The sequence below is a fragment of the Numida meleagris genome, chromosome 4 (genome assembly GCF_002078875.1).
Source record: "Numida meleagris isolate 19003 breed g44 Domestic line chromosome 4, NumMel1.0, whole genome shotgun sequence".
In the NCBI taxonomy this organism is placed as follows: domain Eukaryota; kingdom Metazoa; phylum Chordata; class Aves; order Galliformes; family Numididae; genus Numida; species Numida meleagris.
Window position 1 is genome coordinate 25,952,127 of NC_034412.1, and position 13,872 is coordinate 25,965,998.

Here is a 13,872-nt window from a genome sequence, read left to right on the forward strand (position 1 = left end):
AAAGTTTTTTTTTCTTTTCTTATAAAATATTAAAATACAATATTCCAGCCACAATCTTTGCTGCATTTTAACTTCATTTGATATGCATAAGGGGACTCTTCCTTACTCAGGCTTGGATGAAAGGAGCTTATGTTTAACTGTGCTCCAGTTAAAGAATATTGGCAACATGACACCAAAGCATGTATTAAATGTGAATTCCTATATGTTTAATTGCCTGACTGCCTAAATGCAAGCTTTCCTCTGACACCGTTCTCTACCAGCCACCACAGGGGTACCGCTTGTCTTTTTCAGGATCATCTTATCCTGAGGCGAGAGAGAGATGATGACAGAAGTGCAGACAGAAATTGGTACTGAATTTACAGGTGAAATGACTCAAGTGGAACTAAATTAGTGACGGACAAAGGGCCTCGAGGTGCCTGCTTCCTACACGTTCAGGGTATGCACTTATATGGACATCCAAGTGTCTGAAGCATTGAGACCTTCCTTTATCTCTGGAAAGGAGAGTCAAGACACCAAAATTGAGATAATCTGCAAAAAAAACACCTTTAAAAAATAAACCTGCACATAGCCATTTTGTAGGACATTTCTTGTCACGGCCACCGTGCTATCAGACTACTCATAGGAACAAGATGCGTGTGCCCATGTGTGTGCGCGTGTGCCACCGACTGGCTTTGTGACATTTTGCACGTCCAGCTAACGTAGCTGGGACCCATCCTGAAGAGTGAATCCCCCTGACTTTCAGCTCTGCGGGCGTCAGAAGGCTGCGCACCCCGCTGGGAGCTTCGGAACCTCTCCGCTCCCGGCCCCGGCCGCGCTCCCGCGGCGCCGCTGTCCGCGGTGCTGAAGGCCGCGGCCGGCCCACGCCGTGCCCGCGCTCGGAGGGGTGGGGCTGCGGGACGCGCGCTCCCGCGACTCTCCCTGCCCGCCCATGCGCGCCGCCGGCGGAGGGAGCGCGTGTGAGGGCAGGGCCGGGCCGGGCGCGCTCAGCAGTGGGAGCGCAGCGGCGCCGCCGCCGACGGCACGCGGCCACCCGCCCCCCGCTTATTTCCGGAGCCGGGACGAAGAGCGGAGCCGCGGCGGCAGCAGCTCGGGAACGGCATCTCCTGCTCGCGGTGCGCGGCCTCAGCCTCCCCTCCCTGCCCAGGGGTCGGCTTGCAGCCCCCACCCGGCGCACGGAGGATCTAATTCGGCGACGAGCGCGCTGCGCGGAGGCGGCGGCGAAGGAAGGGAGGAAGGAAGGTGGGAAGAAGGGCCGTTTCCGTGGCTTTGTGGATGCTCTCCTTTTCCTGGAAATGCAAAAGATTATGCATATTTCTGTCTGCCTGGCTCCCGTGTTGTGGGGACTGATCTGGGGGGCCCATTCCAACAGCATACAGATCGGTAGGTGCCCGCGGCCGCCCCGCGCCCCCCGCCCCGCGCCCCGCCGGCCCCTGCGCCTGACGCGTGTGTTTGCCTGCAGGGGGGCTGTTCCCGAGGGGCGCCGACCAGGAGTACAGCGCGTTCCGGGTGGGCATGGTGCAGTTCTCCACCTCCGAGTTCAGGCTCACTCCCCACATCGACAACCTGGAGGTCGCCAACAGCTTTGCCGTCACCAACGCCTGTGAGTACCGGGGCGGGAGGGGCTCGCCGGCGCCGAACGGCTGAGCTGCGGCAGCGCCCGGCCCGGCCCCGGGAAAGGGGGGCGCGTGGTCTCCGTGCGGAGCCTTAAGATGGAGCCCGCCGCCCCCGCCGGAGCGCCGTCAGCCATCTTACCGCGCCGCGCCGCAGCCCGGCACCGAGGCCCCGTGCGGTGCGGAGCGGTGCGGGAGAGCGGCGGGGCTCTTGCCCCGGCCCCGCCTCGGGAGCGGCCGCACGCGTGCAGCGGGGAGCGGAGCACGTGCGTGGCCCCGGAGGGCGGCGGGCGAGGGGAGGAGGGAAAAGGGGGGGTGTGCGGCTGCCGCTCCCGAGGCCGGACGGGTGTCCGCCTTTCCCCACTTCCAGCAGCGGCGCGGTCGGCGAGGACCTCGTTCTTGCTGGCCGCTCCCCGACGCGGTTCCCTGTCCCTCGGAAAGGGTGCTGAAGCCGTACCTCGGTTCCCAGCCAGAGCATTTTCCCTTTTTTATCGTTCCTTCAGCTCAGTTATGCGAAGGTAGTGAGGCGCTGTCTCGGCGCACGCTGGGATAGTGTGGTGCAGGAGCTCAGCCCAAGGAGCACACATGGGGATAAGGCTACGGGAGCGTGCAGCAGCACCAGTGGGGCTGTGGCCTTTGCAGGCTGCTGGAGAAGCTCTGCCACCCTCTGAGCGAGGGTCTCCAGCAACCCGAGCAGCATGTGTAGAAGATTTGCAGTGTGCATCCCTAAGACCCTCAGCGAAGTAAAGTGTGGTGTAGTGTTCTAGATGGCACTCTGTGTAACTGTGATGGCTCAGGCATGTGCCTCAATGCTGTGAAATCGGTGAAATCCTAAGAGTGATTTGTGTAAAACATGGGAAAAGGTTTTCCCGCTAGTACTAAAAACAGCTCTGTCCTGCCTCCTCCATGTCATGTGTGCCCATGTCAAAGACTGGGTCCATGGAATAGTTGAGGAGCCGTATTTCCCTAGTGTGTGCATGCATCTGACTGGTTCCTGACCTGTGCCGCCTTCCATGGGTGGCTTTGCTGGGTGCAGGCTGCAGCTGAGGGCCATAGGGTTACAGGCAGGAGGGAGGCGCAGGCTCTGGGCTCTCCTCTGTCTGAGCCTTGTCCCAGGCTTCCATTGCAGGGAGCATAGAGCTGAGACGTGAGCTCTTTGGTCACCTCAGCCACTGCTGATGGCTGAGTGAAGTTACCTCGGCAGTAGGTTTTGGCTGACAAGTGAACCATATGCTGAAAGTACAGCAGCATTCCCTTGGTTGCCTTCCAAGAAAGGTGTGGTTGGAAGGAAAGGAATTCTGAATACGAGAAGCAAAATTCAGCAGTTGATGAATTTTCAGAGTGCTGTGTGCACAAATGGTTAAGGAGGCTCCATTTTATTTCTCTCCTTTAGCTCTTCTCTTGGAGTTGTTAATGTTTAACAGGTTGAAAAACTGTTATTTCAAGAGTAGTGTGTGGAGCCTACCCCCAATCGTGGCACAGTCAACGTCTGAGTACCGCAAGTACGAAGAAGGGCACAGAAACGCGGGTTAATACGAAGTGAGAACACCTCAGTGTGTGCCTCGATATTTCACTCCAGCGAGTGATTTTCCTTAAGCGGCAGCACGCTTACACCTGGGCAGAGGCGGTGCCCTCTTTCTGCTCGAAGGAACGCGGTGAGCGCTGCGGTCCCCCCACGAGGCCGGGCCCGTGGCCAGCAGGTGGCAGCCGGCGGCCACCCGGGGTCCCACCATGCCCCGCCTGCCTGGGGAGAGCTCCTGCTGCCCTCCGCCTGGGAATAAACGAGGAGAAAGAAAGGAACTGTGCAGCTATCCAAAGGAGGCTTCTGACTTGTCCTATTAGCTAATATATGGAGCAAAGAGGTTGTAGATGAACGGGTTGTGTTGCCGGTACTGCTTTTGGATTGGGTTTCTATCTTTTGGGGAAAGTGCTCATGCATGGCTAAGGGATCTTTGCCCCCATGTAAGACCACTCAGTCACTGAAGGGTACCCAGAGGTGTGGCATGGGAGGACGGATGCTCTCCTTCTCAGTGCTGTGGTGGACACATTGCCACACCTCATGCAATATAGCAGTCGTTTTGGGTTGTTGGACCGTTGCAAGGCTCTTGCTGATGGGTCATCAGGAGCCGCTGCTGTCATCTGATAGCAGTTTGACACCTCGCAGGGCAGCAGCATCAGGGGGCTTCATGTTTTTGATGGAAGGATGGTGCTTTCTGCAGGCTGATGGCACAATTAGGAGAGACGTTCACCGCTGTGACAGTAATCGCATTCTTCCAGAACAACGGGTTGCACTTAGTCCTCTTTGAGAACTCATGGTGATTCAGAGGGTGACAAGCTAGGTGGCAAAAGCATGTATTAGCAAAGCAGTTCACTCTATCAGAACCTCCTTGGCTTGCAGAAACAGGGCAGAGGTACAGCAAGCACAGCAGGTAATTCACAGGGAACTGGGTGGTATCCAAAAATTGGACTTTATTATCCTTCAGCTAAGTGTAATTGAGTCTAAGCTAACTAGAGGAGTGCTGATCATCATCAGCATCAGATTTTCATTAAAAAGCTAATTCTATCAAAAGAATAAACTAGTGAAGGTGAAATACTTTCCTCTTAAACCCTCCAACCTGAATGGGGATAACTGTATTATGTATGCATGTGTTTTCAGAATGAAAGGATATTGGAGTCACTTAAGAGAAGTCTCCTATGGAGTACTACAAAACCTTCATAATCCTAACAAGGTTTTCATATAGTGGTTTCAGCACAGAGGTAAAGTATGAATGATCTGAGATGTTTAATTCTGCTGGCTCAAGAGCCACCGTTGAGTTTTTCTGTCTTAAATCAAGTCTTACAGCTCTGCAGGGATCACTATACCATGACACTGTGACAAGGGGATGCTGATTCATGCATAAACCTTAGACCCTTTCATTATATCTTCAACCAATAGCTTTGAAAATGTATGAATATCTAGCCTGTTGCAACTTGTGAGTCATGACAAAGGTTTTCCCAGCCATTTTGGAATATAATGCTAGAGATAGCATCCTTAAAGGAATAGTGTGCACAGTCCTGCTGGCAAAATGGTTAAAGAATAAGCCAAAAATATATCAAATACATAGTGGTAATGATGGAACAAGTTTAGATGTATTTATTTGTATTTAAATTACTGGGGTCGAAGCCCAGATGTATTCTGGAATGAATTATTAAAACTGACTTTGAAGGAAAGGAGGAATTTATTAAATGCTTATATTTCAGTTTGTTCCTGTTCCTGGTCCTTCTCACTTGCTTTTCACTATAAAGCATTTCTCAGGCTCAGTGAGCACTTGTGAAATTTCTATGCCCCCTTGTAATTAAAATGGACAAGATCAAATGGACTTGTCTAATAAAATATTATCTTTAAAGCAGGTTGTATCTTCAATTAGGAACTGTTATGCTTTTGCTGCTTTAAAAGCATTTCTCCCTTAAAGATCAAGCTTTGTAGCAAACCTTGAACATTCTTCCACTCATGAGAGTTATACCTAAAGAAACCTGAGATATTTATGGTGTGACTGTGTTGTCCCTGCTGGATCTCTTTGCTCCTTGCTCACAGGGTATTTTCATGCAGATTTGTGATGCAATTGTGAAAGCTTTGCCTTGGCTGCTCAACTCCTCAGATTGTTATTGTGTGATTATTACATTGATGTCATCCATGTATCTAAAATAAGAAATTACTATGCAGTTTTGAATATAATATGAACATATATTTTATCTTTATAAACCTTGAACTGAATTTTATTTAATAGCAATTTGTGAGTAGTATATCAATCAAGCCTTAATATTCCAACCATACACTTAAATCAACCAATATATCAGTCAACTTCTTCAATATATGTCTATGTTTATACATGCTTTTATTTCTTTTTAATATATGAAGATGGATTTATGCTAATAGAAGCTTTAATTTACACCAGCTTTCATAGGACAGACAATTGATTGTGCATGTAGCTGAGGAAGTACTTAACTCTTAGACATGCAAAGACTTCTGTGCTACCCAGTGTGTGTCACACACATTAAACCAAGGGCCAGTGCATGAAGTAATACTGTTACTGCTGATTTCTTCAGCTCTTTTTCAAGCTTCTCATTCTTAAAATATTGTTGACAATTAAGACAAGTTCAACAGGTTTCATTCTTTTTGAACAGTTGATAATTAGTAGGGAAGTGTATAATAACTGGAAATATGTTGTTATCTTGAAAATACATTTAAACAGACAAATATTCTATTAGTTACATAGAAAATTAAGATAATCTGTAAAAATTAATTTATGAGGTGCCTTCTTTGAAAGAATTCTTAAATTGTTATGATTCTGTGATTGACCGAAAAAATATTTGCTTTAGGAAAAGGTAATTTTAAATGACTGAATTTCTAATATATTCTTGTTGTACAAATATTTAGGAAACTAAAAGGAGGATTTAACCCATAGTAAGCATAAATGTAGGACTGTATGCATGTATGTCTCCACATACATGTTTGTATGTACATATATAATTTTATATATGCACTGAAAAATAATTCGTTTTGGATGCAAGGTAAAGGAGGACTCTACTGCCCATATTCTGAAGAGGATTGTCTCAGAGCTCTTACTATTAAAGAAGATTTATCATTTTAAGTCAGTTCTCACCTCTAAAAGTGAATGGAGTGCAGGAATTGAGTCAACAGTTTACGGGCGTTTGGCTCAGTTCTGTGACAAAGGGGATGGGGGACCCACAGACCCACGACCCAGGAAAAGGGAAAAGGGGAAAAGGGTAAGGAGATGGCCCTGAGAGCAAAGAACAGTGGCAACAATCTGAGGAGAACCAGACTAATTTACTAAATAAGATATCGGAATGCAAAACAACACACTATAATACAATATAATTACAATTTAAGCTGATAAATCCAATACAGAGAGAGAGAATGTCCCAAAGTCAAGGTAGGCCTTACTCTACTACCGACGATAAGGCGGCTGGAGAGCGAGGTGCTGCCAAGACGAGAGACGGCGGAAAAGGGGACAAGGTCTCGTGATCTGCAAGTTTTTATACTGCGAGCTTTTATCTTTTCCCTCTGGCTGGAAAATGGTAACAGAGGAGCAAAGTACCGTGGGGAATGTAGTAGTCCTTCTCTTCTGAGAACCAGGTACATTCACTACATGATGTTATGATGTGGAATACCAATAACCGAAAATCACAAAACCATGACAAATTGGTAATGTTTTATACTGGAGGATCATGCCTATGTTCTGGAACTAACATCCCTAGAGCTGAAGGCAAAGAATACCAGGTCAGACTGAAAATAGTACTGAAAAGATGCCTGAATACATGAGTGTTTTAGTTGTATATATCAGACTGTATTTATTTGTACGTGAATGGGCTTCTAATGTAACAGATGGAACATTCATTTCTGGGATGAAGAGGGTTTTTCCATAGTCTTGTAGCTGTTCATTGCATTTATCAGAACACGCATGCAGTGACATCGGCTTCTAGAAGACTACAGATGAAGGGTTAATTCCTTTTGCACTATTGATTTCTGCAAGCTTTCATAAGAAATATGTAGGTTTGTATGGCATCATTACTGTTTCATACTAGAAGTCTTTACATTTTTCTTCAATAAGTTCATTGAAAAGTCTGTAATGGCTACAAGTACATATTAGATGTAACTTACTGAAACTGGAAAAGGGCCTTGATTTAAATAATGAAGTTCTTTCAGTAATGAATTCTTTATGGATAAACAATAAGGAGTGAGAAAAAGCATCAGACAAACACAGTGAGTGCATATTTGAAAAGAGTTAAACAGTAAGGAGTAAAAGCAGACTTTAAATAACCAAATGTTGAGCAGACCCATGATGCACCTCCTTAAATCAGTAACTGTGCTTAAGTACTGTAGGCTTTTTTTATTGCTTTGTTTTTCTTCTCCTTGATTAATGTAGTTACTGGGTGGTATAGATGTCTTGAAAAATATTTTTCTAAGGGTTGTTCATTTATGTATTTATCTTATTTTTTTTTTATTGTTTTAAGAAAGGTTCTCAAATAAGGGAGTTTATGGGGAGATGACCTTTTTCTGCCCTGAAGTTTCCATTGGGGAGACAAATACAGAGAATGAATATCTCTGTCCTAAATTTGATTTCATTTATATTTAATACACTTAATTATGGCTAGTCATTTCATGAGAGACTTCAAATGTTAATAAGGAAAATATGCTTATTATTCTGCAAGGAGGTGAGGTTTAGCTTTGGCTACTGCTGTCTCCTCCCACCTTTTCCCATACCTGTCCCAGAAATTAATAGGATCTTTTCAGGGTTTAAAAGTTACGTGCAGTGGAACTAACAGTGACAGAACTGGGCACAAGCAGTGTGTTATTTCAACTCTAATCTCCTCTTTTATTTGATATCAGAGAAAGATATTCTGGTCTGTATTCATGAAGTTAAATGAGTGTGTGATTGCTTTGTGTGCTTGGGGTGCTTGGGTCTATAACTGAATTACCAGTTGCTGCAGCCAGTCCCTGAATGACTTGTTGGCCTCCACTGTGCGTCAGAATAGTGTTTTCTTTACTTAACTGCAGAAGGCACATGGGCTTGCACTTTTCATTGCTGGCAAAGAAATAGAGTACTGTCATGTCTGTGGCTTGGAATGGGCAGCTTTTTGCAGAATGACTTTTCTTTCAATGAATAAGAAAAGCATAAGACACAACTCAGTGAAGTGTTCACATTGGCCCCGACTCCTAAATACAGACTCACACAACCGAGCGTCTGAGCTCAGTAAGAGACAGTGGCTTGTTTTGTAGTACATACCAAGTTGGTACGTGAGCACACACTTGAACTGTCTAGAGGTGGGATAGCATAGCAAGTTCAATTTCAGATACTAAATGCTGCATTTGATTTGATGCTGCATTGATTAAGGCTGTAAGTTGTTCACAGTTTAAGTGTGTGCTTTTACAAGTTCAAAACATCATTTGGAGTGGAAAAGATGCCTCTGCTTCTTGCAAATAGTGTAAGCTTGATTTTCTTTTACATGCTTGGAAAATGGCAAGTGACAGAATACCATAAGCTCTCAGTGTGACAGATAATCTAAATAGCAGTCCGATAGGTAACGTGGAGGTTTCCTCATCATCCGTGTGGAGGAGGCTGGTTTCAGAGGTCATGTCAGCAACAGTGTCCTGAGCTCAACCCAATGAGTGGCAACTCAACCACTCTGTTAGACACTGAGGATGTTAAGAGTCTGCGTACGCTCATTATTCCTCACATGGTACTGTTAGGAGTTATTTCTGACAAAATGGCTTCCAAGCCATAATACTGATCTTTGTTCTTCTTTTTTGCTCATATGAACGTAGCCAATTCTAAACTGCTTTACTAGTACAGCTTCCCAGGGGGTCTTGGCACAGATGCGAGGACCTGCAGGTAGCAAACCTCTCCTGCATGGTTGTGCCTTGTGCAGACATGTGCTATCAGTGTGTTCCGGATCTCTCTGAAAAGCAGGGTAAAGGATTTGCATAGCTAGTGTATCCCAAGCTCCTACTTACATAAGCTACAGCAGTGTCACTTACAGATGGAGCTGCCTTGATCCACAACGGAATCACAGTGGTGGCAAGGAGAACCATCCTGGATTTAACCCTTTTATTTCATATCCCATCTGTAGCAGGGCCTGAATTTCACTCTTTGCCTTTCATGTAGCTGAATGCCCTGAGTACCGGTCTGTTTTGGTTTGGCATAGTCACCCTTTTTGTCACTCTTCTGCCTTTTTTCTGCTTCTATAATTTTTTTAGTGGGGAAAAAAATGTCTTAGTAATTTCGCTTCTGTCCTGATACAGAAAGGGGGAAAAGTAACAGCAGGAAGACGATTTCTTGCTCTTTGTTCTTATTATGATCAAGCATTGAGGAAAATAGAATCATATAGAATCATAGAATGGCCTGGGTTGAAAAGGACCTCAAAGATCATTGAGTTTCAACCCACTTACTGAGTGCAGGGTTGCCAGCCACTAGCCCAGGCTGCCCAGAACCACATCCAGCCTGACCTTGAATGCCTCCAGGGATGGGGCATCCACAACCTCCTTGGGCAAATAAAACTGTTAGAATTTTCCTAACAGTGTTATTTTCCTGTTTTTATGTATATGCTGGTTTGAATAATTGCTCAGTCAACAAATATTGACTAGCCAGATACATATACAGCTTAAAACATTTCAAGCCATCTTAAATGAACACTTGGAAACACTGTTATATAATTTCATTACACTTAAGAACCAGATGGATTTGAGAACTTGAGAAATAGTTGAGAACTGAGTCACTGTACACTATAAGTTGCAGTATAAATTTGCAGTTTCATTCACAACCCTACATCTACCCAACTTTCAGGCGCTTTTATCTGAAGAGAGTGGATTACGCTGAAATTCTGGAAAGAGTGACTGAAATGTCCCTCAGTACTTGTACAGACTAATTAGATTAGTCCATTTGTTCAGCAAACCTGACGCAGTAGTTTGGGAACCAGGGTGATAAGACCAGACTATTTTTACTCAGTCAAATAAATGGTCAAACTTGTGCTGGTTATACTGGGAGTAAACACAGATCCAAAATTCACATCACGTCTTCTTCTGTATGAGTGTAGAAGACTGAATTAAAATGCATACGCAAATGGTACTGTTATCCTAGCTAAAAGGTAAAAGTTTTGTCACTGCTTGTGTAGCTGAAGAGGCAAAACTAATGTTTGCTCATTTTCTTTGGTTAGATTTGATCAAGAACGTTATTCTTTAGTAACATCTTTGTGTAAGTTTGAAATTTTCATTTTTTCTTAACTGTTTTTCTTACTGTAGGAGAATGGGTTTTGTCTTGATGTTATAGAACTTGTTAATGAGTTTCCAGTATAGAAGTAAGCATCTATGAGCTTGAAACACTGAATTTTTAGCAAATTGAGTACTTAATGTTTCTTTGAGCTTATCTCATTACATTTATTTCAATGTGATAAATATATATTCTTCATGTCTCTATTTGTGGAGACACTTTAAATTCACTTGCAGTTAATACATGTTGAGATGCAGTTTGGTAAGCTCATGCTATCCTGAGTGACAAGCTTCAAAAGTGTGTGTACTTTAAGTCCTATGGCATATCTGGCAAGCTATGGGAATGCCTCAGTATGCAAAACAGTGCTTGGTACATGTGCTTGGTAATCTGAATCATTTCCTTGGTCTCATGAGAAAAGAGTCCATAAACACTCAAACAACTTTTAGAAGCTCTGATGTTCTGTAGACTGTTAAGTACTGTTGCAATTAGTTGGTGTTTGTAGTTGCAAGTGTGGCTTTTATTAAATCATGACTTAGTCATTCTAAATAAATGCATATTTCCACTATACTCCAGTATGCTGAAGTGCCTCCATTGTCATGACACATCTGCTTTTCCTTCTGGTTTTGTCCTAGAAATGCTAAAAATGGCTCGCTTCATTGTAGGATTTTTGTTTTTCTTTCTGTATAGACTTGTTTCTGGTTCTTTATGGACTCATCAACACAGAGGTTCAACAAGTGTTGTGACTGCTAGCCTTAGTTTCCATTTTCTGGTGCACAGAATTGTGGTTTTCTTGCCTGTCTGTCTTTATATTCTGTCTTTCTGGTTTTATATTCTACTTTAGGAATGTGCACTGGTCAGTTTTTGCAGGATTTTATCGTTACATGAATTCTTGAGATATGGATGTTGTAGCACTTAGAAGCCGTTTTCCAAACTGTATTGCAATTGCCTTAAAATCCAGATGTATTAGGGGAAAAAATAGTTCACTTTGTGCATTTCTCTCTATTCATGTAGGTGAAACATTTCAACAACATCGACCTAATTCTGAAGGCTTTTTATTTTGTTCTCATAGTGCTTCAAACAGCTCACCAAAACTAGTGTTACTGCTACTGTGCTGTTAGAAAGATTGTGGAAGTAATTCTGCTAGTTACTTGGTTCTGACGCACTGGTGGACATGTAGCAAGAGATTTTTGCCTTTAAAGCTGCATCTTATTTACTGAATGTCACTTGAAATGTGCTGAGGAAGCAAGCAATGTTAGCAGGGACATGGTTAAGCTAGTCATATCACTACAGGATGCTTACTAGCTGTGTGCCTAGTTCTGTGTACTGCAGTTTATATGTGTTTACTTCTGATCTTTTTTCTTCCTTCTCCACTATACAAAAAAAAAAAGTGTGTATATAGACATTCAAACATACACTCATGCTTTTCCTTCTTTCCAGCTAAGTATACCAAGATTATATGTTCAGGAATCACGTGCCATCTCATCAGAATTGTCTTCTGTTTTCCAGGTTTCAGTTTATAAACTCTACTCAGGGACTGATATTTATTAAACTTAAGTCAGTTTGGCATATAGTGACACTAGCGATAGACTTAAAATAGTTTTTTCTTTCTGAATGCTTTCTGTAATGGAGTTCAAGAGATCTCATCTTGTTCCAAAGCAGATCTCTAAATGTGCACAGCAGACCAGAGGAGAAGCTGTGCAACTTTGCAAGCAAGTTCAGTTCTCTTCCGTGAAGTAGGCATATACAGGCCACTCCCCAAAGTGGCTTGGAAGTAGTGATGTGTGACACTGTCATGTGTACATGAGCTTCCAAGTGTCCTGGAATGAAACAAGGCTGGAGGCACCTGTGTTACAGGGAGTGGGGAGAATGAGATGCCTAGCAATGAAATTAGGAACAGTTACTGCCTAATGGAAAAGAAGTTAAATCAGCCTGAAGTACAGAAAGCTGCTGTTTAGGAAGCTCCAAACTGAAGCTCTCAACTAAAATGGTTCCTCTCCAATCTTGGATGGCTGAACACACCTCTGACAGAAAGGGGGTGGCATTTGTGGCCACCGTACTTTCTCAGTTGTAGTGCATTTAAACTCTTGGTTTGTGTGATGCTCTGGATGCTGTGCAGGTGTCCCACCTTTCTGGTGGAATAGCCCAGTGGGACAGTGTCTCTGTACCTTTTTACAGCCAATGAAATAGCAGTGAAATAGCAAAATCTTATGCAGCCTGCAGGAATAGGCTTGCTAGATTTTCCTTCAAAATCACTCTTCACGTGATCTAACTCACCCTGACAGCTACTATAGGGCTGAATCTTGAAGATCCAGGGTACTCTTAGCACACCAGCAACTGTTATTTGGAATTGCCAAAACTCAGCAATGTTGTGATTCACAGGACTTGTCTTAGCCTTCCCCATGCATCTGGGAACAGTTTATCCCATTTTAGTTGTCCTATGTAATTATGAAAACCCAAATGCTTTGAGTATTACTACCCCCAAAAGTTTGAGTTTTAAATTAAGATGCCTTCAAATACAGAGAGTTCAAACATGGCTGGATTAAGTGGGTTGTTTTTAAATTACTGAGGCTGATGATGGGTAGAGGCTGTTACCTTAATCCTGTGATGAAACAGATGAGTATCAGTGTGTGCTGCCATACCTTCTGTTTGGTGCACATGGATTTCCTTCCCATGCAGAAAGGGGTTTCTGAAGGGACAGTCAGTGCTTTGTCACTTCCAAGCATGTAAGCAGGAGTTCTGGCCCAGGGCTGAGGTGCTGTGCAGAGCTCCTGGGTCTGCTGTCCAGGGGCAGATACACTTCCTATTAAATTTGTGCCATCTGCATAGTTGGCAATACTACTAGCTCTTAGAGGTTGGCTTATACCAACTGACTGGCCTGAATAAACTATAATTTCTGAAAAGCTAGCAATAGCAACAAAACCTTCTAGGAATTCTGGGAACTATCAAGATAGAAATCGTTTGAACTGTTGCTTGTTCTTCTTCACAAAGTGAAATACTATTCTGGAGTTTATTGGAAAATGTGACTTAAGAGAAATCCTAGTGAGTGGAGTATGTTAGATTGAAAGCCTGTGTATGCACTTTATCTTTTAAAATTATTCCTTCTTAGGTTATCTTGACATCTTCAACCAGACACATCTATATCTCTTTCACCATTTCTATCTTGTATGGGGTACTCTTTGTGTTTGTCGTATACACACTCCCTCTTACTATAGCATCTTCAGGAGTTAAACTTGATGGTCCTTCTGGGACCTATCCAACTTGGGATGTTCTATGTTTCTTTTTCTCAATATACCCTATTTCTGAGTTTCTCTTCCTTTCCAGTTTCCTTTCTCATGGTGTGTACTGACCTTTCTTTTCAGTGTCCAGTTTACCTTGAGGCCAGGCAGATTAACTGCTGCTGATATCTGCAGCTGTGACTGACGCTGGCTAAGAAGTCCTCCTACCATGGGATCATTTAACTGCTTTGTTCTTCCCATTATCTCTATTCTTACTGT

At 43.8% G+C, this 13,872-nt stretch overlaps 1 protein-coding gene across 8 annotated transcripts in view; it reads left to right on the top strand.

The window, feature by feature from the left end:
- Nucleotides 955–13,872, top strand: part of GRIA2 (glutamate ionotropic receptor AMPA type subunit 2) — an 87,001-nt gene continuing 74,083 nt past the window's right edge. For 6 of the 8 annotated variants that reach the window (XM_021396467.1, XM_021396473.1, XM_021396465.1 and 3 more), the window contains exons 1-2: nt 1,199–1,380; nt 1,460–1,600. In XM_021396467.1, coding sequence (XP_021252142.1) covers nt 1,293–1,380; nt 1,460–1,600 — 229 coding nt within the window. In that variant the 5' untranslated portion in view covers nt 1,199–1,292. Of the gene's footprint in view, nt 1,381–1,459; nt 1,601–13,872 lie in introns of all 8 variants that reach the window. The other 2 variants (XM_021396468.1, XM_021396471.1) reach the window with 1 other exon arrangement.